A 24,521-nucleotide genomic window follows, 5' to 3' on the forward strand; every position below is an offset into this window, starting at 1 on the left:
TTTGGAACCCAAATCAAGCTAAAAAAATAATAGGCTTTCTATGGCCCACAATTGGAGAGAGAGAGAGAGAGATGGCACACCCAGGAGTCAAGACTGGCACACAAGCAGAAAGGGCAATATTAATCTCCCACTGATTTGTTTTTTTTTGTTTTTTTTTTTTCAGGGAGACTTTAGGAAAAAAAAAAATAGAATAAAATGATTTTTTCAGGAAGAATTTAGAAACCAAAGAAAATAAAATGATTTTTTCAGGGAGAATTTAGAAAACAAATAAAACAAAAAAAGGCTTTCCATGGCCCACTGAGTGAGAGATGACGCACACAGGAGTCAGGAGTGGCACACAAGCCCAGAGGCCAATATTTATCTCCCACTTTTTTTTTTTTGTTCCAGGGAAAATTTATAAACCCAATAAAAAAAATAATAAATAGGCTTTCTATGGCCCACTATCTGAGAGACAGAGAGAGATGGCACGCTTAGGACTGGCACACAAGCCCAAAGGCCAATTTTAATCTCCCTTTTTTTTTAAGGGAGAATTTATAAAACCAAAAAAAAATAAATAAATAGGCTTTCTATGGCCCACTATTTGTGAGAGAGATGGCACGCTCAGGACTGGCACACAAGCCCAGAGGCCAATATTAATCTCCCACTTTTTTTTTTTTTTCCAGGGAAAATTTATAAACCCATTAAAAAAAATAAATAAATAAATAGGCTTTCTATGGCCCACTATCTGAGAGAGAGAGATGGCACGCTTAGGACTGGCACACAAGCCCAAAGGCCAATATTATTCTCCCTTTTTTTTTAAGGGAGAATTTATAAAACCAAAAAAAAATAAATAAATAGGCTTTCTATGGCCCACTATTTGTGAGAGAGATGGCACGCTCAGGACTGGCACACAAGCCCAGAGGCCAATATTAATCTCCCACTTTTTTTTTTTTTTCCAGGGAAAATTTATAAACCCATTAAAAAAAAAAAATAAATAAATAGGCTTTCTATGGCCCACTATCTGAGAGAGAGAGATGGCACGCTTAGGACTGGCACACAAGCCCAAAGGCCAATATTAATCTCCCACTGATTGATTTATTGATTTTTTCAGGTAGAATTTAGAACCCAAATAAAGCAAAAAAAAAAAAAAATGGGCTTTCTATGGCCCACTGAGTGAGTGATGATGCACACAGGAGTCAGGAGTGGCACACAAGCCCTGAGGCCAATATTTTTCTCCCACTGATTGATGTAGTGATTTTTTCAGGTAGATTTTAGAACCAAAATCAAGCAAAAAATAAATAGGCTTTCTATGGCCCACTGAGTGAGTGATGATGCACACAGGAGTCAAGAGTGGCACACAAGCCCTGAGGCCAATATTTTTCTCCCACTGATTGATGTAGTGATTTTTTCAGGTAGATTTTATAACCCAAATCAAGCAAAAAAATAAATAGGCTTTCTATGGCCCACTGAGTGAGAGATGACACAGACAGGGATGGCACTCTAGCAGAAATGCCAATCTTAATCTCCCACAAAAAAAAAAAAAAAAAACAGGGAGTGTCCTTCAATTACTATCTCCCTGCAGTAATCTCAGCCAGGTATGGCAGGCAGCAATAAGGAGTGGACTGATGCACAAATTAAATAAAAAGTGTGTACAAACCAAAAAGATAGCTGTGCAGAAAGGAAGGAACAAGTGGATTTGTGCTTTGAAAAAAGCAGTTGGTTTGCACAGTGGCGTACACACAGCAATGCAGCTATCAGGGAGCCTTCTAGGGCAGCCCAATGAGCTACAGCGCTGAGGGAAAAAAAAAAAAAATGTAGCTTCCACTGTCCCTGCACACCGAAGGTGATGTTGGGCAGTGGAAATCGCTACAGCACAAGCGGTTTGGTGGTTAATGGACCCTGCCTAACGCTATCCCTGCTTCTGACGAAGCGGCAGCAACCTCTCCCTAAGCTCAGATCAGCAGCAGTAACATGGCGGTCGGCGGGAACGCCCCTTTATAGCCCCTGTGACGCCGCAGACAGCAAGCCAATCACTGCAATGCCCTTCTTTAAGATGGTGGGGACCAGGACCTATGTCATCACGCTGCCCACACTCTGCGTTTACCTTCATTGGCTGAGAAATGGCGCTTTTCGCGTCATTGAAACGCGACTTTGGCGCGAAAGTCGCGTACCGCATGGCCGACCCCGCACAGGGGTCGGATCGGGTTTCATGAAACCCGACTTTGCCAAAAGTCGGCGACTTTTGAAAATGAACGACCCGTTTCGCTCAACCCTAATCGAGAGGATGGTCAATATCTTATTTGACAGATGGCCACAGACTTAAAGCTCTGGCATCACAGCTTTGCATAAGTACCAGCTGTTTTTACCCCTAGACACACAGTCTCCACTGCATTTTTGGTTTACTTTCATCATATGTGCCAAGAAAATTTCCAGACGTGTGCAGAATGAAAACTCTCAACACACACAATGTGTTTCATAGATTCCATAGCTGATCCACAGCTATATAAAGAAATGTAATATTTTTCATCCTGTATAGAAAAGCTCAGCGGGCTGCGATTTCCAATACTGTAAAATAAAAGTATGCATGCCTGTTAGGCAAATGCCAAAGGGATATTGTTTTAATTACTATCACATCTATAGATCAGTGTAAGCAGCGGGGAAAGCCATAGGAAAGTCACAGTTAAAAGATTTGGGATTACGGCATGATGTTAAATGACTTGGATGTGGAAAGGCTACGCTTACATCACTTTTGGTCTGTACATTAAGGGGAACCTGTCACCCCCCAAATCGTGGGTGAGATAAGCCGACCGGCATCAGGGGCTTATCTACAGCATTCTGTAATGCTGTAGATAAGTCCCCGATGTATCCTAAAAGATGAGAAAAAGACGCCAGATTATACTCACCCAGGGGCGTTCCCGCTGTTGGTCTGGGTCCGGCGCCTCCCATCTTCATCAGATGACATCCTCTTCTGGTCTTCACGCTGCGGTTCCAGCGCAGGCGTACTTGGTCTACCCTGTTGAGGGCAGAGCAAAGTACTGCATTGTGCAGGCGCCGGGAAAGGTCAGAGAGGCCCAGCACCTGCACACTGCAGTACATTGCTCTGCCCTCAACAGGGCAGACAAAGTACGCCTGCGCTGGAACCGCAGCGTGAAGACCAGAAGAGGACGTCATGGAATGAAGATGGGAGGCGCCGGACCCGGACCGACAGCGGGAACGCCCCTGGGTGAGTATAATCTAACGTCTTTTTTTCATCTTTCAGGATACATCGGGGGCTTATCTACGGAATGCTGTAGATAAGCCCCAGAATGCTATAGATAAGCTGTAGGTAAGCGGGCTTACCTCACCCGCGATTTTGGTGGTGACAGGTTCCCTTTGAGTGCATGACCTGGGAATGACGGGAGTAGAGAGTAATTGTCATAAAAATGAAGTTAAGAAACAATGCAGTAAGTGGTAGATTTATGTTTTAAATAAGCTGTATTAATTAGCCTTCTCCATTACTGTGGAGTCAGTTTAGATTCCATGTATTTTGAAATCTGCAGTTGAATTACAAAGAAAAAATTCTACAGTCCTGAAAATAGTCCCTAAAAGGGATTAGTCCATTTTTTAAATGGTTAAAATTTAGAATTTCTTATAAAAACAAGCAACTTTGCAATTTACCTCTTATTTAAAGCACCACTCCAGAGTTTTTTTTATTGCACAGCTAGAGTGGTGCTTTAAATGTAAGTCCCCTGCTCATTGTCTGCTTTTCATCATCAGCATTTTCATCTGTTTTTGCCTCCTCTCCTGTAAGTCGGCAGTGAAAAGTGACTTGCCTGGAGCTCCAATGTTTAATGCAGCTGCACAGATGTTATTTTTCAATACAAGTCTATGAGAGTCTCTTTTGGCCTCATTCGTGCTCTCATAGACTTGTATTAAGAGCTTGTGACTTAGGCTACTTTCACACATCAGGTTTTCAGTGTCAGGCTAAATCCAGCTAATTTTCAAAAACCGGATCAGGCGAATGTTGCAGCCGGATCAGGTTTTTTCCCATAGACTTGTATTAGTGCCGGATTGCACCGGATGACATTGCGTTTCGTCCGGTTTTCACCAGATCCGGCAAACCTGCCACTTCCGGTTTCTTGAAAAAACGTCCATAGCAATGATTTTTGTCTCCGTTCAAAAGGATACAGTAGGTGAGGGTAGAGCTGGCCGTGCAGCGGTTTGGTCAATCGGTGGTTACTGCAGGTTGTAGGCTTGTCGGAAGAGGTGGGTCTTCAGGTTCTTTTTGAAGGTTTCGATGGTAGGCGAGAGTCTGATATGTTGTGGTAGAGAATTCCAGAGTTGGGGGGATGCACGAGAGAAAACTTGTATGCGATTGTGGGAAGAGGAGATAATAGGGGAGTAGAGAAGGAGATCTTGTGAGGATCGGAGGTTGCGTGCAGGAAAGTACCGGAAGACAAGGTCACAGATGTATGGAGGAGACAGGTTGTGGATGGCTTTGTATGTCATGGTTAGGCTTTTGTACTGGAGTCTCTGGGTGATGGGGAGCCAGTGCAGGGATTGACAGAGGGGAGAAGCCGGGGAATAGCGGGGGGACAGGTGGATTAGTCGGGCAGCAGAGTTTAGAATAGATTGGAGGGGTGCAAGAGTGTTAGAGGGGAGGCCACAGAGCAGGAGGTTACAGTAGTCAAGGCGGGAGATGATGAGGGCATGGACTAGGGTCTTTGCAGATTCTTGGTTTAGGAATGTGCGGATCCGTGAAATATTTTTGAGTTGGAGGCGGCAGGAAGTGGAAAGGGTTTGGATATGTGGTTTAAAGGAGAGATGCTATGGTATCCAGGGTGTAAACTTATATATCACCCAAACATATGAACACCTACTGAGTGAGCCGATATATCTGCTATTCCGGATTTGAGACACCCTGTCTAGGTATCTACTTTTTGTATAGGTCTTATGTATAGGTCTGCCTCTAATGACATGTAGGTCATGATGTGCTAACAAAGACAGTGACACATTGGCATATATACTAGAGGTTCCTATTTTTTATGACCTCTGAGTACTTATGAGCACAATATATCTGTGCTCTATTGTACCCCATAATTTTGGTTCTTGATTATTGCTTGTGTACCATTATTTATATTTTAAGAACATTTTTTCATCAAGCAATATCTATACCATTCTGCTGATATAGCCTTGGGGTACACGTAATTTGGTGGACTTTTACGCAGCACTATTTTTTGCCGCGTTGTTTTTAGTATGTTTTGTTACACTTCTTCTTTACACCTTTTTCACGTTTTTGGTTAGTGTGACCTTTTGGTCAATTTGTGTGTATGTCTGTGGGGACCTGGGCGTGGGTAGTTGGTAGGGCCTAGTAGGGCAAGAAGGGACAGTCGACGTGGAGCGGGGGCACCACATCGAAATTTAGGGTGCCAACCTCCGCTGTTAGGTAGGTGAAAGCTATTATAGGGCCACCTAATAGGGACTGTGTCAGAAATACATTTGTTACTATTCCCTGAATTTTTCCTAGCCTACCCGAACCCAGGTGGTTGATGTTGGTAGCATACATTTAAGAAAATTTAATTGTTTATGAGAATTTTAGATATTATTAATAAAGTATTCTTTTAGGATATTGCGTTTCTTTTTGGTTGTCCAATTAAGTATATCCTTATATTATTCTAGTTGGTTGTTTCCTTGTGTGAAAGTAGCCTTAGCTTCTGACTCCCGGCCAGTCAGAAGCTACTATCACAAGATTAGGCAGCGAGGCCAGCATAGCAGCAAAATGTGGCGAAGACACTGGAGGGCAACTATATTACCAGGGGCAGGGGGCTTACATTTAAAGAGCCACTACAGTGCTAAAAAAAATCAAAATGCTGGAGTGATGCTGCAAACTCCTCTCTTTTCTCAAGAATATTTTGAATGTTATTGTGTATAGCTCGTTGCCTAGATTACCGGTCTCCCTGCAGTTTTCAAAGTGGCTGGTTACCTAGGCAATGCCGCTCACAGGCACTATGCTTCAAAGTCTGTAGGCACCTCTCTGAAGCTAGCAGGATCACTGTATCTAGTCATCTTCACTCCTCCTTAACTTCCCATATGATGCTGAGGTAAAACAGCTTTTACTAACTGCATGGGAGAGTGCACAGTTCCGTCAAGCGATGCCACTCAGGGTCACCATCACGGCATTAATGCCCTTACTGCTGTATGGGGCACCTCTCTTGTGCTTTTGCTCACCAGGCCCCAGGATATAATAATGCAGTCTGCGCCAGTGTGCTGACAAAGGCGGCGCACATCTCAGCGTAGGAGCTCTCTGGAATAGTTGTGCAGCTTCGATGAAGTCCCTCTGCCTCTCATGTAATGCACTGGTGATGTAACACACTGGCATGTAAGTGCCACTTGCCAGGAGGATAACAGGAGTGGAGCTCCAGGGGATCGTATGAGAGCTAAGTATGAACAACTTTTTAAAAAAAATAAAGTCAATTAGATGGTTGTGGGGTAGCAAATGATGAATTGAGGGTGGGGGACAGATGGATTGAGAGTGGGGGACATCAAATAATGATAGATTAGGGGTGGGAGACGGAGACAGCTAATAATGATTTATTGAGGGTGTGGGACGGGGAACAGCAGATGATATTGGATTGAGAGTGAGGAGGGGGAGCAAATGATGATCGATTGAAGGTGGGTGATAGGGGACAGCAAGTAATGATGGATTGGGGGTGGGGGATATCAAATAATGATGTATTGGGGTGGGAGATGGGGAAAGCAAATAATGATGTATTGCGGGTGGGGGACAGCAAATAAAGATGATTTGGTAGTGGGGGACAGGGAAAAGAAAATGGATTGAGAATGGGGGATCGGTACAGCAAATAATGGATTGAGATGGGGACAGGGTACAGCATATAATGATGCATGGGGATGGAGAACAGAAAATGATGACTTGAGGGTGGAGGGTGGGGAGAGCAAATAATGATTAAGTTATGGTGAGGTACAGCAAATGATAATGAACTGAGGGTGAGTCGGGAGCATATGATAATGAGTTGAGGGTGGGGAGAGTAAATGAGGATGTATTTAGACTGGGGGATGGGAGACAGTAATGATGAATAGTGTTGAGCATTCCGATACTGCAAGTATCGGGTATCGGCCGATACTTGCGGTATCGGAATTCCGATACCGAGTTCCGATACTTTTGTGGTATCGGGTATCGGTATCGGATCCATAGTAATGTGTAAAATAAAGAATTAAAATAAAAAATATTGATATACTTACCTCTCCGGAGGCCCCTGGATATCACCGCTGGTAACCGGCAGCCTTCTTTGTTTAAAATGAGCGCGTTTAGGGACTCCCATGACGTCACGGCTTCTGATTGGTCGCGTGCCGCTCATATGACCGCCACGCAACCAATCAGAAGCCGCGACGTCATTCTCAGGCCCTAAACTCCTCATTCTAGGAATTTAGGACCTGAGGAATGACGTCGCGGCTTCTGATTGGTCGCGTGGCGGTCACATGAGCGGCACGTGACCAATCAGAAGCCGCGACGTCATTCCTCAGGTCCTAAACTCCTCATTCTAGGAATTTAGGACCTGAGGAATGACGTCGCGGCTTCTGATTGGTCGCGTGGCGGTCACATGAGCGGCACGCGGCCAATCAGAAGCCGCGATGTCATTCTCAGGTCCTAAACGCACTCATTTTAAACAAAGAAGGCTGCCGGTTACCAGCGGTGATGTCCAGGGGCCTCCGGAGAGGTAATTATATCAATATTTTTTATTTTAATTCTTTATTTTACACATTAATATGGATCCCAGGGCCTGAAGGAGAGTTTCCTCTCCTTCAGACCCTGGGAACCATCAGGATACCTTCCGATACTTGGTGTCCCATTGACTTGTATTGGTATCGGGTATCGGTATCGGCGATATCCGATAGTTTTCGGGTATCGGCCGATACTATCCGATACCGATACTTTCAAGTATCGGACGGTATCGCTCAACACTAATGATGAATTAAGGAGGGACAATAAATGATTAAATGATGAATTGGGAGAAGTAACTTATGAATTGAGTGTGCTGGAGACCGGAATGATGCTGTACAGTAATGAGGATGGGGTGACCAAATGTAGATGAATAGGACATGGGAGAGATACAGAACATGACATAATACTTTTGTGCAGAAAGGGCATGTAAATGTAAGGAATTGAGGGAGAGGGTGGTACATATTGGGGTATGGAGTTTGTATGCTCTCCCCGTGTTTGCATGGGTTTCCTCCGGGCACTCCGGTTTCCTCCCACATTCCAAAGACATACTGATAGGGAATTTAGATTGTGAGCCCCATTGGGGACACCGATGATCATGTGTACAAAACTGTAAAGCACTGCAGAATATGTTAGCACTATATAAAAATAAAGATTGTTTATTATTATTATTATTATTATTATTATTATTAAGGATGCAGGAGTGTGACTAATATTGAAAGTACAAGTTCTGATTCATTTATATATTTCTTGGGTGGGAAAAGTGGCTATTTATAGTTAGTGGGGGTGCAGTGGTGGATTATGAATTATATTTGGAATGCTTGATTGCATAATAACTAATTATATATTAATGGTGGGTGCATGTCTGTATTCCGCTGTGTAGTGTAGAAGTTAGGGAAAAGGTGGGGAATGTGTTCTGGAAGCAGTGCTCTATATAACTGTGTTAGCTAATGCAGAGACGATTCCTGGCTGGAAGATGTGATGGCCGTCTGCACTGAATGAAGAAGAAAAGAGAAGCTGAAGGACTTCAACTAGAGACGTCACTGGTAAGTCAAAGTGCTACCTGTACACTTACACTATCCGCTTTAAAAAATATGCAGAGCTCCTGTGTATAATGTCAATGGTGATGACTGTATTATCTGTAGACTGACACTATATCCAGAGCTCCTGTGTATAATGTCACTGGTTATCACTGTATTACCTGTATAATGGTACTTATGATAATATTTGTATTGTGCTTTTTTATTAATCAAAAAAAGAAGAAAAGCGAGCCGCACAGCCACAATGTTTAAAGAGACGCCAAATATAGACCTTTTTTCAATCAATGGTAACCCGATGAGTAACCGGAGGTGCTCGCGTAATATAAAGAGTCAAATCATTGCAAGTAATAGAACAAACGCGGCAGCACTCACCCATCCTGTAGTCAGTAGCTTCTTTATTCAAACATGTAGAAAACACATCTTCACGGCTCGGGGGAACAAGGCAGTGAGAGGAGTGTGCAGGAAGAGTCTGGTCTGGTCTGGTCATGGTGCTACGGTAATTATCCCTTGTGTGTGGCATCATTCGGTCACTATATGGTGGTTTTATGTTGTCTTCTCATAATGTGGCAGTATTTGTTTCTTGTATGTGATATTATTCGGTTACTATGTGGTGGTAATATATAAGGTCTGGTCATGATGTGATGTATGTGGTATTATTAATCATTTTGAAAAATGTATGTGAATCATTCTCTCAAAGAAAAATATATAACAATATACCTAAAAAGAGTATTCGGTATTTTAAGAAATGTTTAATAGGTTAGCGTAGATTAGGGCTCGGACAAGAGTCTCCTTGTCATGGTGGTGGTTTAAAACATCTTTTGGCCAAAACAAAAGCAAATAGCTAAGTATGCTATATGGTGTTCAATTGGAACTGTTAATATGATTAGTGATGATATGGTGTAGTTTTTACAAGAGTGAGAGGTGGGACAGTGGAAGGTTTAAGGAGTGGAGACAAAACTGAGGTGAAGCCAGGGCAGAGTCTCAAGGGGGACTGAAAATTTTGCCAGTATGGGGCCCGGAAATTCCTATTGGCAGCCCTGATGCGATCAAGCCACTGGTCCAAACTGTCAATCTTCAGGAGTGCCCTACCTCCAGCAAGCAGGATGCAAGGAGGCAGAGAAGTAGTGTGCTTTTGAATAAAAGAATATAACAACTATTTAAAGCCTCATTTAACCTATGAAGAAAATGTTTAAATTCTACCCTATTGAATTGAGACAGGATTTTTATCTTTTTGATGAGGCCTTGTTTTTTTTATGTGGGATGACATTTCTTATTTCACAATCTGAGTCCATTAATCTGTACATCACATTTCATTAGATTTTACATATTTTCTATCACAAATTAAATTTGACAATCTATTTATCTTCATATTCAATTTTTTCCAACAGCTTCAGAATGGATAAAAGATTCAATATATTTATATATAATTTTATTTCATTAAAGGGAACCTGTAATCAGGTTTTCCCTATAAAAAGCCATTGACACCCCATTTTTAGCCATTTAATACATTTCTATCAAGCAAAATACAGTATATCCCTCAGGCAGCACTCTATTCCTAAGAGAAAAAAAAGCTTTGAAATTGTTAAAGATTGTTATAAATGTATTCAAAGGCTGGAGAAGGTGGTGGCAATGGCTTTTATAGAGTAATACATGATGACTCTTCCTTTTTAATGGTATAGGTTTTTGATTACTTGAAGTTTACATCCTCTATTGAGGCAAAACACTAAATATAAAATTCTGCTGGATTTCAAGTATTGTAGTGCAGTAATTGCGGGATCTAGTATTACAAAGTTATAGACAAGACTACTCTTGTTTGTGAAAAACTATTGTAAATTTCTCCATTTCGATTGCAGGTATTACATTTTTTACCTTTAATGTATATACAAAAGGATAAAAAATATAAAAACAATACAGTACAGTATCTGGTTTAGTGCAAAACTAGTCCATAGTCACTTTATGCCCACCAAATAGTTTCCAATAGTAGTGGAATCTGCTGTGAATTGACTTTAAGAAACATTATTTTATGCGAGGTATACACCCAAAATCTCATCAAAATCTCAATTTACATGCTGCTGTAGGTGCTTGCCCCATAATATCTACATTCAGATACGGTAATTAGGACAGATTTTTAGTTATAGAAATTTCTACATCTGCAGCATCTATACAGACCCTTAAAAGAAATCTGTCATGTTAAAAAATGCAATGAACCTGAGATATGAGGTCAATCTGCAGGTTAATAATATCTTGAAGCTGCCCGTCATGTGCACCGAGAGCCTCTCTGCTGGGAGGAAATTAACTTTATTGCAATATTGTTGCACTGCAGCAGAACTGTGAGAGCCGCAGATGCTAACTTGCTTGTAAGGAGACAAAGTTCAGACAGAAAGTGCAGTTCTGTGTTAGTTAGTTGTCTCACGCTAGTAATACTCCATTTCATTTAACATAATATCTGGGGCAGATTCTCATGCAAATCGGTCTCCGACCCATAGTCTGGAACAGCTAATTTACAAAAATTAAAAAGTGCATTTCTCTGGAATAAGACATCGGATCGCATATGGTATCATTTTATTCAGCTTCCTATGACCTGCATGCCCATATAGATGGTATATGAGGGTTGATACTTCTGACAGATTCACGTTAAGGACGAGCAGTTTCTCTTTGTGACCGTGGGGTGGAAGAAGTCCATCTGTTCCTATAAGAGGAGTGACAGACTCAGTGGCGTAACGTGAAACTCATGGGCCCCGATGCGAAAGCTCCAACGGGGCCCCCAAATATTTTAAATCTTTAATAGCAATAGTCTTTTTCTATAGGCCGAAGGTACTTTCAGGGCCCTTGGGCTCCAGGGCCCGGGTGCGATTGCAACCCCTAAACCAGTTGTAGTTACGCCTCTGGTCAAACTGCTTACTGTAATAGAAAGGGGTGAAGCCTTTACCTGCTAGTTTGTATTATAGATTAATGCAACGGAGAGTATGACAGCTGTGGCTTGTGAGCAAGGAATGTGTCCACCAAGGAAGTGAACTTTAGAAGGGCATGATGAGGAGTTACACCCAGAGAGACAGTGTCTCTATGATATATATAACATATAATGTAGCTAGTAAGGTCCAGCACATGAACAGTAGGGTTCTGACTAAGGATGAGCGAATAGCTTCGGATAAGGGCTTATCCAAATAGCTATAGTGCTTACCGAATAGCTGCCTCGGTATCCTGGATACCTGGAGCGCTCACGATCATCAGCTGTTCGGCGCTGCATGTGTTGCGGCTCTGTGACAGTCACAATACATGCACAAGAAGAGCCCAACAAACAGGCTGTCCATGTATGTGCTGTGACTGTCACACAGCCGCGACACATGCAGCTGCGGCGCCGAACAGCTGATTATCAGGAGCGCTCCAGGTATCCAGGATACCGAGGCAGCTATTCAAGAATCGCTATAGCTATTCGGATAAGCTCTTATCCAAAGCTATTCGCTCATCCCTAGTTCTGATAGGACAAGGTCCCCTGTAATCACTCGCTGTCTCCCTACAAGTCCATTAGTACAATACAAGAGGGTCTATAACTGTCCTGTGAAGCCACTTTCATAGCCTGTATAACCTGACAGATTGAATTTGTGAGGAGTTAGTCTCTATTTCTATAACCGCTAATCTACAGCTGTAGTTTCCATATCATACAGAATGACGTGTATGAAATGTTGTGATGTGTACCTTCCTCCACTGATGGGCACTCCGGCTCTACTTGGTGATCTGGAATATCTGAATCCGCTAATCCATAAGAGTCGGCTCTTTTGATTCCCAAACAGCTCATTATTAAATATGTATTCACAAGCAAGTAGAAGCATATTTATTCTAAAATCACTCTTTGTCCAATGCAGTCAAAATCCCATTTGCATTTAGCCAATGACCACATTTTTGGGGGCGGGTAGGACTTTGGTTTCGGTTACATTGGCGGACGAACACTCCAGTGAGAGCAAATCAGAAACTGTAAGTTACTCACCGAGGCATCTACAACTATCGTTCCCGGAAGGAAGCCAGCTCTTTGGGTGAATAACCATCTGTGACTGGTGAATTTGTAGCTCGAGTCTGCTCCTATTTGGGGAAAAATAAAAAAATACAGATGACAGTCTGTACCAAAAAGGAATACAAGGGAATATTACCTTAAAATGTAGCAATCAAAGAAAGTTCAATGAAACATATACAATAGTTGGGCTTCAATAATATTTTATTTTACATTCCCACTATCTGAAGATGGGCGACTTCATGTTTGCTCTGTAGGGCAATTAAATTGTTAAACAGGCTGTAATAATCCATGACAGGTGTAACATTTGGTTTTGGACCAATTACTTTTTTTGACACATCACATGCTTCAGATCCTGGGGGTCTGGTTATTGAGACCTATAGCAACATTAGGAATAAATGTTTTCTTTGTTCTCATTTAACTTAAGTGATAGTTGTACAATCAAATGAATAGGTGTCAGAAAACTGGCAACCAGCCTCAGTGCAATGAAATCTTGGACAGTTAACCTGCATGTTGAACATTGGTTGGTTGTCAACTGTTAATAGATTTTTCACATTCAATTTTCTACACTTCATCGGTCAGTGCTGTGTAAAAGGTATAAAATCAGATGGTACTCACTCTCCAGCACATACTCTGTGCAGCTGCTCCGGTTTTTGAATGTTGGCGGCTAGTGTTGTGTTATCAACGTTACAACCAATCAGCCACTCTGCAGATATAGACAGCACAATCTGCTGAGCTCAGTGATGGGCTGCAGTGTGAATGTGCCCTGGCAATGTGAAGTTACCACTGCAGCCAATGCACAAAGTCCGGGGCAGCTGCGGAGAGTTCGCCTTGGACTAGGCAAATGCAAGTACCATCTAATTTTAATATTTTTGCTCACTGTTGGCCAATAAAAGGGAGAAACCTGGAAGTGGGAAACCCTTTTAATGCTTGTATATAACTTTCCTTATATGAGCAGGGCCCTCATTCCTCTTTGTATCTGTTGATTTATGTGATTATTGCTATTCTGTAATATCTTTTATTGTCTGTACAAGTTCCCTCTAAAATGTAAAGTGCAGCGGAATATGTTGGCGCTATAGAAATAAAATTATTATGGTAATATTATTTGGTTGCCTATATTCTGATACTTAGGCTATATTCACACATAGCATTGTTGCATTTTTTGCTGCTTTTTGTTCTGCAGCCAAGAAGCTCTTTTACAGTAGCACCAATAGCTATGATATTTCAGAAATCGCATGCACTCAGCTTTTTTTTTTTCCTTATTGAATTTGAGAACAGCATAATTTTTGAAAATCTGCAGCATGTCAGTTCTTTTGTTTTGTTTTTTTTGCAGCATTTTTTCAACCTTTTAGAAACACTGAGAAAATGCAAAAATGCCGGTAGAAATGCAACAATTTTGCAGCGTTTACTGTAGACAAATCACATACGCCTAAAAAACACAGCAAAAAAATCAGCAAAAATGCTGTGAAAACATGATTATTTGCTGCATTTTACAGACAATGATTTTAAAGCCAAGAGTAAAGGTTTTGGCTGCAGAAAAAAAACTCTGAAAAAGCGCCATGTGTAAACATACCCTTATTTTGATACTTTCAAATAGGCATGTAAGTGATATCATTTGTAATTTAAATAGTTAAATGCTTCTCTGTAGCTAACAGTTAATTTTCTAAAACATGGAAATTACATCATGTCATTATTGCCAGGTTCTTTGGTGGCATTACAGTTATGTTGAGGTTCTGTCTGTGATGTCACGTGTCATGTGTGGCTGTTGAGCGGAATCCATGACATCACAAATAGATATAGAATGAAACTGCATGTGATGTAAGTTCTTCACTGTGTAGTGTCTTTGACATTATAAGCAGTATAAACGTTAGCTTCTTTATAAAACTGTTATTAGCAGCAAAACTAGAGCCTGAATTCATGAAAAGGTGCAACGAAGAGGCTAATCCTGAGAACACACATAAGTAAAATGGACTACTCTTCTAACACTCGTACCAAGAAGATTGGAACTTGGCAAGAGAGGGCCAAGATGGTAGATGGGGGTCAGAGATCTTGGGCCAATACTACGATAGTCATTCCCAGAAGTCCATCGCTTTCTGAAAGAAAATCATTAATTCAAGATCAAATGGTGGTATTACAGCAAAAGATACAGCTGATAGAATATGATCACAAGGCATACCAGGAGAGTACTAGTTACACCATCAAGGAAAATGAGGAGACCATAAGGGTGCTTCACCAAGAGAATAAGAAATTGAACAAGGAATTAGTTCAGGAGAAGCAAATACAAGCAGACAGAGAGGCTAAGGTCAAGGATGGAAAGGATGTCCTTAAGTTAAATGAGAACAAGCTTCATGATACCATCAAGCATCTTAATTCCCTATATCACCAGACACAAGTCCGCAGGAAATGCTTAGAGGAGATGGAGCTAATGCTCAAGCAGAATGCTGGTGTTAAGCAGGATAGAAGCTTCCGAGAAGAACAGATCCAGCACTTTCTAGAGAATAAGCTGGAAGAGGCAAAAATAAAATTACAGGATGTGAAACACATGCGCAGTGTATACAGGAAAATCACTACCATTTTGCAGGATGAAATGCCAACCTTCCATCCCCAGATAGAGCAACTAGAGGCCGAAATTTTACTGTTTAAAAAGGAGTTAAAAGAGCTAAAATTAATGAATCATAATGTGGCAATATCACGTGATAATGCATGGGCAGAATATCAGAACCTGAAGAACGAATATCGTAGCATACGCATCCAAAAAGAACAGATCCTGCGCAATTTGAACCACCAAGCCAATGAGAGGCGTCAGTTTAAGAAGACCAAGACCAAACCTGGGGAGATAATTGAAGACCAAGCTCCCACTGACTATGAGGCCTCTCTTGCAGAAGAAATGGAAGTAAGAGTCCGTTCATATGAAGAAGCCACAGAAAAGATCAAGGAGGCTACTGGGGCAGTTAATGAAAATGAAGTGGTGCAGCGCTTCCTTTACCAAGAGGAGAAGCTGAAACATCTGGAAAAGGAGAAGTTAAAGGCTGAAACAACTCTGGTAAGTTTTGAGAATGCTTCATTTTGTTTTGGTTTTCTTCTTTAACCCCTTCAAGTCGCGGCCCTTTTTCATTTTTGCTTTTTCGTTTTTCACTTCCTTCCTTCCCTGAGCCATAACTTTTTTATTTTTCCGTCAATATGGTCATGTGAGGGCTTATTTTTTGCGGGACAAGTTGTACTTTTGAACGACACCATTGTTTTTACCATGTCTTTTACTAGAAAACGGGAAAAAAATTTTAAGTGCGGTGAAATTGCAAAAAAAGTGCAATCCCACACTTGTTTTTTGTTTGGCTTTTTTGCTAGGTTCACTAAATGCTAAAACTAACCTGCCATTATGATTCTCTAGGTCATTACGAGTACATAGACACCTAACATGACTAGGTTATTTTTTATCTAAGTGGTGAAAAAAAATTCCAAACTTTGCTAAAAAAAAAAAAAAAAAAAAGTTCCATTTTCCGACACCCGTAGCGTCTCCATTTTTCGTGATCTGGGATCAGGTGAGGGCTTATTTTTTGCGTACCGAGCTGATGTTTTTAAAGATATCATTTTTGCGCAGATACGTTCTTTTGATCACCCGTTATTGCATTTTAATGCAATGTCGCGGCGACCAAAAAACGTAATTCTGGCGTTTCGGATTTTTTTCTCGCTACGCCGTTTAGCGATCAGGTTAATGCTTTTATTTAATTGATAGATCGGGCAATTCTGAACATGGCGATACCAAATATGTGTATGTTTGATTTTTTTTTATTGTTTTATTTAGGATGGGGCGAAAGGGGGGTGATTTAAACTTTTATATTTTTTATATTTTTTTCATATTTTTAAAAACATTTTTTTTTCACTTGTGCCATGCTTCAATAGCCTCCATGGGAGGCTAGAAGCTGGCACCACTTGATCGGCTCTGCTACATAGCAGCGATCATCAGATCGCTGCTATGTAGCTGAAATGCAGGTGTGCTGTGAGCGCCTACCACAGGGGGGCGCTCAGAGCAGGCCTGCATCAGTAACCATAGAGGTCTCAAGGACCTCTATGGTTACCTTCCTGATGCATCGCCGACCCCCGATCATGTGACGGGGGTCGGCGATGATGTCATTTCCGGCCGCCCGGCCGGATGCGGTAGTTAAATGCCGCTGTCTGTGTTTGACAGTGGAATTTAACAGGTTAATAGCGGCGGGTGAATAGCGATTTCACCCGCCGCTATTGCGCGCACATGTCAGCTGTACAAAACATCTGACATGTCGCGACTTTGATGTGGGCTCACCGCCGGACCCCACATCAAAGGGGGTGACACGGCATGCGCAGTACTAGTTCGGCGCATGTCGTGAAGGGGTTAACCATGGCTCCCTCAAGACCAAAATATTTTTTTGTTGTTTCATCAGTTCAATCCAAGAATGATAACCTTATTATTTTCTTCACCATATAACTGCGTAACAGCTTGTTTCTGTGGGCTGAGTTGTACTTTGTGGTGGCACTATTTTGAGTTACATATGTATAATTGAATCAATAATTTGCACTGTGCATCAAGTTCAATTTTTCACAACCAATTATAGGTTTTCTACTTCACTGTTAGTTTATTTATTAGAAAAATATCCAGCCATTTCTTAAATGCTGACATAGTGTCCATCATTACTGCCTCTTGCGATAGGGAATTCCACAGTCTGACTACTGTAACTGTAAAGACCCCTTTCCTGCTTAGCTTCCAGAATCGCCTTTATTTCAAACATAATTAATGTTTCTTGGTCCTTTCAAAGGTCCTTAGAAGGAATAAATCATCTGCTAGTCCACTGGCGGACACAGTCAGAAAAGGGCCCCTATGCAAGAACAATATATGGGCCCTTTGCAGCCCGAGAACTCCTAAAAATGCAAAATTGCACTTGCTTTGGAGCGAGAAATGGGCCCCCTTACCTCTTGGGCCCCTGTGTAGCCGCTCAGGTTGCACCAATGGTATGTCCGCTCCTGTGCTAGTCCTTTGTATTGACCACACACGTATTGTATTTATTCGTGGAAATGAGAATCTAGCTTTCTAATATTCTTTTTATCATCCAAAACCTTATCCAATATTCAAGGGTAATATTACCCTGAGATTACTGGTTTTATCTCTCTTTTTATATACCCCAACAAATGTAATTTGTTTTGCAGCTTGACATTGATTATTGCTGCTTAGCTTTCTTCTACCAGAATAAATACTGTGAGCTGATAGGATTCGCCGTTGTCTTGGATGGCGGTCAAGTATGCATATGCGTATAATTTCATATCCTGATATATTGGACTTTTATGGACGTGACAATACCACATATGCGAATGTGTTGAGGGTGTTTTTTATTTCTTTTTTATTTTTAATCCCGTAAGGGGACTTGAATCTGCAGTCGTCTAATTGCATAAACTATACAGTGGGTACGGAAAGTATTCAGACACCTTTAAATATTTCACTCTTCATTGTAGCCATTTGGTAAATTCAAAAAAAGTTCATTTTTTTCTCATTAATGTACACTATGCATCTCATCTTGACTGAAAAAAACAGAAATGTAGACATTTTTGCAAACTTATTAAAAAGAAAAACTGAAATATCACATGGTCACAAGTATTCAAACCCTTTTATCAGTATTGAGTAGAAGCACCCTTTTGAACTACAGGGTGGGCCATTTATATGGATACACCTGGGTGGGCCATATACAGTTATATGAAAAAGTTTGGGCTCCCATATTAATCTTAAGCTTAATGTTTTATAAAAAATTTGTTTTTTTTGCAACAGCTATTTCAGTTTCATATATCTAATAACTGTTGGACACAATAATGTTTCTGCCTTGAAATGAGGTTTATTGTACTAACAGAAAATGTGCAATCTGCATTCAATCAAAATTTAACAGGTGCATAAGTATGGGCACCCCACCAGAAAAGTGACATTAATATTTAGTAGATCTTCCTTTTGCAAAAATAACAGCCTCTAGTCGCTTCCTGTAGTTCCTGGATCCTGGATGAAGGTATTTTTGACCATTCCTCTTTACAAAACAATTCCAGTTCAGTTAAGTTTGATGGTCAACGAGTATGGACAGCCCTCTTTAAATGATCCCACAGATGTTCAATGATATTCAGGTCTGGGGACTGGGATGGCCATTCCAGAACAGTGTAATGTGTTTTGGATCATTGTCTTGCTGAAAGATCCATCCCCTGCGTAACTTCAACTTTGTCACTGATTCATGAACATTATTGTCAAGAATCTGCTGATACTAAGAGGAATCCATGCGTCCCTCAACTTTAACAAGATTCCCGGTGCCGACATTGGCCACACAGCCACAAAGCATGATGGAACCTCCACCAAATTTTACTGTGGGTAGCAAGTGTTTTTCTTGGAATGTTGTGTTTTTTGGCCACCATGCATAATGCTTTTTTGTATGACCAAACAACTCAATCTTGGTTTCATCAGTCCACAGGACCTTCTTCCAAAAAGAAATTGGCTTCTCCAAATGTGCTTTTGTATACCTCAGCCGACTCTATTTGTAGCGTGCTTGCAGAAACGGCTTCTTTCGCACCACTCTTCCATACAGCTTCTCCTTGTGTAAAGTGCGTTGTATAGTTGACCGATGCACAGTGACACCATCTGCAGCAAGTTGATGCTGCAGCTCTCTGGAGGTGGTCTGAGGATTGTCCTTGACTGATCTCACCATTCTTCTTCTCTGCCTTTCTGATGTTTTTCTTGGCCTGCCACTTCTGGCCTTAACAAGAACAGTACCTGTGTTCGTCCATTTCCTTACTATGTTCCTCACAGTGGAAATTGACAGGTTAAATCTCTGAGACAGCTTTTTGTATCCTTCCCCTGAACAATTATGTTGAATAATCTTTGTTTTCAGATCATTAGACAGTTGTTCTGAGGAGCCCATGATGCCACTCTTCAGAGGAGATTCAAACAGGAGAACAACTTGCAAGTGGCCACTTTAAGTAGCTTTTCTCATGATTGCATACACCTGGCTATGAAGTTCAAAGCTCAATGAGGTTAGAAAACCAAAAAAAGTGCTTTAGTAAGTCAGTAAAAAGTAGGTAGGAGTATTTAAAACAAGAAAATGATAAGGGTGCCCATACTTATGCACCTGTCAAATTTTGTTTGAATGCAGATTGCACATTTTCTGTTAGTACAATAAACCTCATTTCAAGGCAGAAACATTACTGTGTCCAACAGTTATTAGATATATGAAACTGAAATAGCTGTTGCAAAAAAAACAATTTTTATAAAACATTAAGCTTAAGATTAATAGGGGTGCCCAAACTTTTTCATATAACTGTATAACTTTGGATCCAAAATGGCTGATATCAAAATTGCCGCCATGGTCACCACCAATCTTGAAAAGTTTCCCCCCTCTCACATACTAATGTGCCACAAACAGGAAGTTGATATCACCAACAATTACCATTTTATTTAGGTATATCCATATACATGGCTCACCGTGTATATTCCATATAATTGGCCTGCCCTGTAGTACAGCCATGAGTCTTCATGGGAATGATGCAACAAATTTTTCACACGTGGATTTGGGGATCCTCTGCCATTCTTCCTTGCAGATCCTCTCCAGTTCCATCAGGTTGGATGGTGAACTTTGGTGGACAGCCATTTTCAGGTCTCTCCAGAGATGCTGAATTGGAATTAGGTCAGGGCTCTGGCTGGGCCACTCAAGAATGGTCACAGAGTTGTTCTGAAGCCACTCCTTTGTTATTTTAGCTGTGTGCTTAGGGTCATTGTCTTGTTGGAAGGTGAACCTTGGGCCAAGTATGAGGTCCAGAGCACTCTGGAAGAGGTTTTCGTCCAGGATATCGGTGTACTTGGCCGCATTCATGTTTCCGTTAATGGCAACCAGTCATCCTGTCCTTGCAGCTGAAAAACACCCACATAGCATGATGCTGTCACCACCATGTTTCACTGTTGGGATATTATTGGGCAGTTGAAGAGCAGTGCCTGTTTTTTTCCACACATACCGCTTAAAATTATCACCAAAAAGGTCTATCTTCGTCTCATCAGACCAGAGAATCTTATTTCTTATTGTCTTTGAGTACTTCATTTGTTTTTTAGCAAACTCTATGTGGACTTTCCTATGTCTGGCACAGAGGAGAGGCTTCCATTGGGCCACTCTGCCATAAACCCCCGACTGCTGGAGGGCTGCAGTGATAGTTGACTTTCTGGAACTTTCTCCCATCACCCTACTAGATCTCTGGAGCTCAGCCACAGTGATCTTGGAGTTCATTTTACCTCTCTCGCCAAGGCTCTTCTCACACGATTGCTTAGTTTGGCTGGACAACCAGGTCTAGGAAGACTTCTGGTGGTCCCCAACTTCTTCCATTTAAGGATTATGAAGGCCACTGTGCTCTTAGGAACCTTGAGTACTGCAGAAATTCTTTTGTAACTTTGGCCATCTCTGTGCCTTGCCACAATTCTGCCTCTGAGCTCCTTGGCCAGTTCCTTTGACCTCATGATTCTCATTTGGTCTGACATGCACTGTGAGCTGTGAGGTCTTATATAGACAGGTGTGTGCCTTTCCAAATTAAGTCATATCAGTTTATTTAAACACAGCTGGACCCAAATGAAGGAGTACAACCATCTCAAGGAGGATCACAAGGAAATGGACAGTATGTGACTTAAATATGAGCGACTGAGCAAAGGGTCTGAATACTTATGACCATGTGATATTTCAGTTTTTCTTGTTTCATAAATTTGCAAACATTTCTACATTTCTGTTTTTTTAGATGGGGTGCAGAGTGTACATTAATGAGAAAAAATGAACTTTCTTGAATTTACTAAATGGCTGCAATGAAACAAAGAGTGAAATATTTAAAGGGGTCGGAATACTTTCCGTAACTACTTTATACGGAAATTCCGAACATTTCTGTATATAGTAAAAATCCCAGTAATCTATGAACACCAGCCATAGGTTAGCTTTCAACAGAGCTCTGTGATGGCAAGCATGAGGTCTTCAGCACACCCTAGCTGCCACAGGAATCCATTGTCACCCTGCAATCATATTGCAGGGCACATAGAACAAATCACCCCTGATCCAATTTAACAGGCCATAGTATACCCCAAGTCCAGACTGTATCTGGGGTTAAAGCGGCCTAGTCTTGATTATACACTGAGTATATTATGGCCTACCCCAAGGTATAAATTGACTTAGGCCATTTCACACCCTCTCATGACAGATTATACTCCTCTTAATATCAGCAGCGTTGAGTGATGTACACAAGAATTACTTAATTTTCAACATCATACTGGGGACTCAGGTTTCTCAGGTAAGTTATGTGAGAAGATAACTGACTTAAATCTTAAAGTTCTAAACACATAGACTTTAATTGCCTGAACCAAAAATACTTCAATCAATAATAATATTTGACTTCAACAAAGATATAATGAGGTGAATAATCCTACCGCACTTCTCAGTAGTTACACAATAAAAGAAGCTGTGTGACTGAGGAGGATAGAAAGAGATCTGCACACTTTTCAACCAATCAGAGACAGGGAGAGAAATCCAGTGAAGTGATAAGATCAAGTTACAGTTGCATTCTAAAGGTACCGCTAAACTTAACGATTTACCAACGATCACGACCAGCGATACGACCTGGCCGTGATCGTTGGTAAGTCGTTGTGTGGTCACTGGAGAGCTGTCACACAGACAGCTCTCCAGCGACCAACGATGCTGAAGTCCCCGGGTAACCAGGGCAAACATCGGGTTACTAAGCGCAGGGCCGCGCTTAGTAACCCGATGTTTACCCTGGTTACCATTGTAAATGTAAAAAAAAAAAACACTACATACTTACATTCCTGTCGCCTCCCCCGGCGTCAGCTTCCCTGCACTGTGTAAGCGCTGGCCGGAAAGCAGAGCAGTGAGTCACCACTGTGCTCTGCTTTATGGCCAGCCGGCACTGACACTGGGGGACGCAGGGAAGCTGACGCTGAGGGACACGACAGGAATGTAAGTATGTAGTTTTTTTTTTTTACTTTTACAATGGTAACCAGGGTAAACATCGGGTTACTAAGCGCGGCCCTGCGCTTAGTAACCCAATGTTTACCCTGGTTATAGGTGAACACATCGCTGGATCGGCGCCACACGCCGATTCCGCGATGTCAGCGGGTGATCCAGCGACGAAATAAAGTCCTGATCATTCCCCAGCGACCAACGATCTCCCAGCAGGGGCCTGATCGTTGGTCGCTGTCACGTGTAACGATTTCGTTAACGATATCGATATGTGTGACAGTACCTTAAAGTAAAAGCCCTTATCTTACAGTGTAGTCTCAGCTGTAATGACTTTTGTCCATTACCAGTAACATTGTATTGTAAGATCAATCTTCTTCATGTGTTTAACAACACAAATACCAGTCAGTTTTAAGTTATTAAACATGGCATCTAAAATCTATCTAATTTGCAAGGGCTCATAAAATAGAGGGGTATATTGTAGCCTGTAGGGTGCAGACTGTGAGCCCTCGCGGGCAGGGTCCTCCTTCCTTATGTACCTGTAAGTGCCTTGTTTTTTGCTCATGTTTAAGTGTATTTGTTTATATTTGCCCCCCTTTCACATGTAAAGTGCCATGGAATAAATGGAACTATAAAAATGTATAATAATAATAATAATAATAATAATATAGTTTGGCCTAGGCAACTTTACACCCCTGGGTATAGTTTGGCCTAGGACAGTTTATCCCCTGGAGTATACTCTGTCCTGGGCCAAACTATACTTGTGTTTAATCTGGACAGGGGTTAATTTGGCCTTTTATAGCAGCACGTTGTTAATGCCACTGTCAGAAATTGACAGAGACATTGAACAAATGTGGGCAGAACTCTGCTATGCTTATGACTGTTGGAAGAAGATTGTAACATAAGACCTTCTTGCAGATGTTGTCTTTGATGGGATTTGAACCCAGCTTCACAGCACTGCAAGGCTAGAGTGCTAACCACTGAGACACCAATCTGTTTAATGCAAAACATAATCCATATGAATAAATGGATATATTATATTCATGTTTTATTTCTATGACAGAGTGACATGAAAGACTCGCAAGAAAAAACTGTTAATCTCCTCAAGGAAATAAAGTACTCAAAACAAGTGAAGCTGCAAGCCGAGCTATCTGACAATCAAAAGATCTTGGAAGATCTCCAAGAAAGATTGCAACTAGAATCCAAAAATCTAAACTATTCTAAGAAGGAGTTTGAGAAAATTTGTGAAGTCCTAGCCAAAGCAACATCTGAAGTAAAGCGCTTACAAATAAAACTGCAGCTCAATAAAATATCCTGGGGCAAATTAACACTACAGGACCTTTCCTTTAATTCCCCTGTCTTGGATCTCCTAGCCATCATTGGCCAGAAAATGCAGAACCTACAGAAGCTGTTAGAAGGACACGATGCTGAAGAAATCTTCAGAGAGATGGAGGAAGAGGAATTTGTAGATATCATAGAGCGCAATCTCCCAGCAAGCAACTTGCGTATTTCACTGCTGTCACCAGCTAAACTGGATGAGTCCGATGATGAAGCTGGAGAAGAAGATTGCTTTCAGATAACGAGAGAAACTATCAAGAAGATTTCAGAGCGAATCACCATATCCAAAAGAAAAGCCAATATCTGGTGCGAGAAATGGGGGTTAAGCAGTGTTACATACGCCTGAGCTGCTTTTGGATTCTTTAATTGTCCCATATTAAAATTACATCTGGAATCCTCCTGTAGCACTCTACATTATCTCCAAAAGAACATTAGGAAACAATTAGATCTGG

At 41.3% G+C, this 24,521-nt stretch overlaps 1 protein-coding gene across 1 annotated transcript; it reads left to right on the forward strand.

Moving 5' to 3' along the window:
- The first annotated feature begins 14,708 nt into the window (after nt 1-14,708).
- LOC138656674 (outer dynein arm-docking complex subunit 3-like) lies at nt 14,709-24,415 on the forward strand. The gene is made up of 2 exons (XM_069743789.1): nt 14,709-15,785; nt 23,795-24,415. Exons 1-2 carry the CDS (start codon nt 14,709-14,711, stop codon nt 24,413-24,415), a joined length of 1,698 nt encoding a protein of 565 aa, XP_069599890.1.
- The last annotated feature ends 106 nt before the right edge of the window (nt 24,416-24,521 follow it).

Source organism: Ranitomeya imitator, chromosome 1 (genome assembly GCF_032444005.1).
Source record: "Ranitomeya imitator isolate aRanImi1 chromosome 1, aRanImi1.pri, whole genome shotgun sequence".
NCBI classification, from domain to species: domain Eukaryota; kingdom Metazoa; phylum Chordata; class Amphibia; order Anura; family Dendrobatidae; genus Ranitomeya; species Ranitomeya imitator.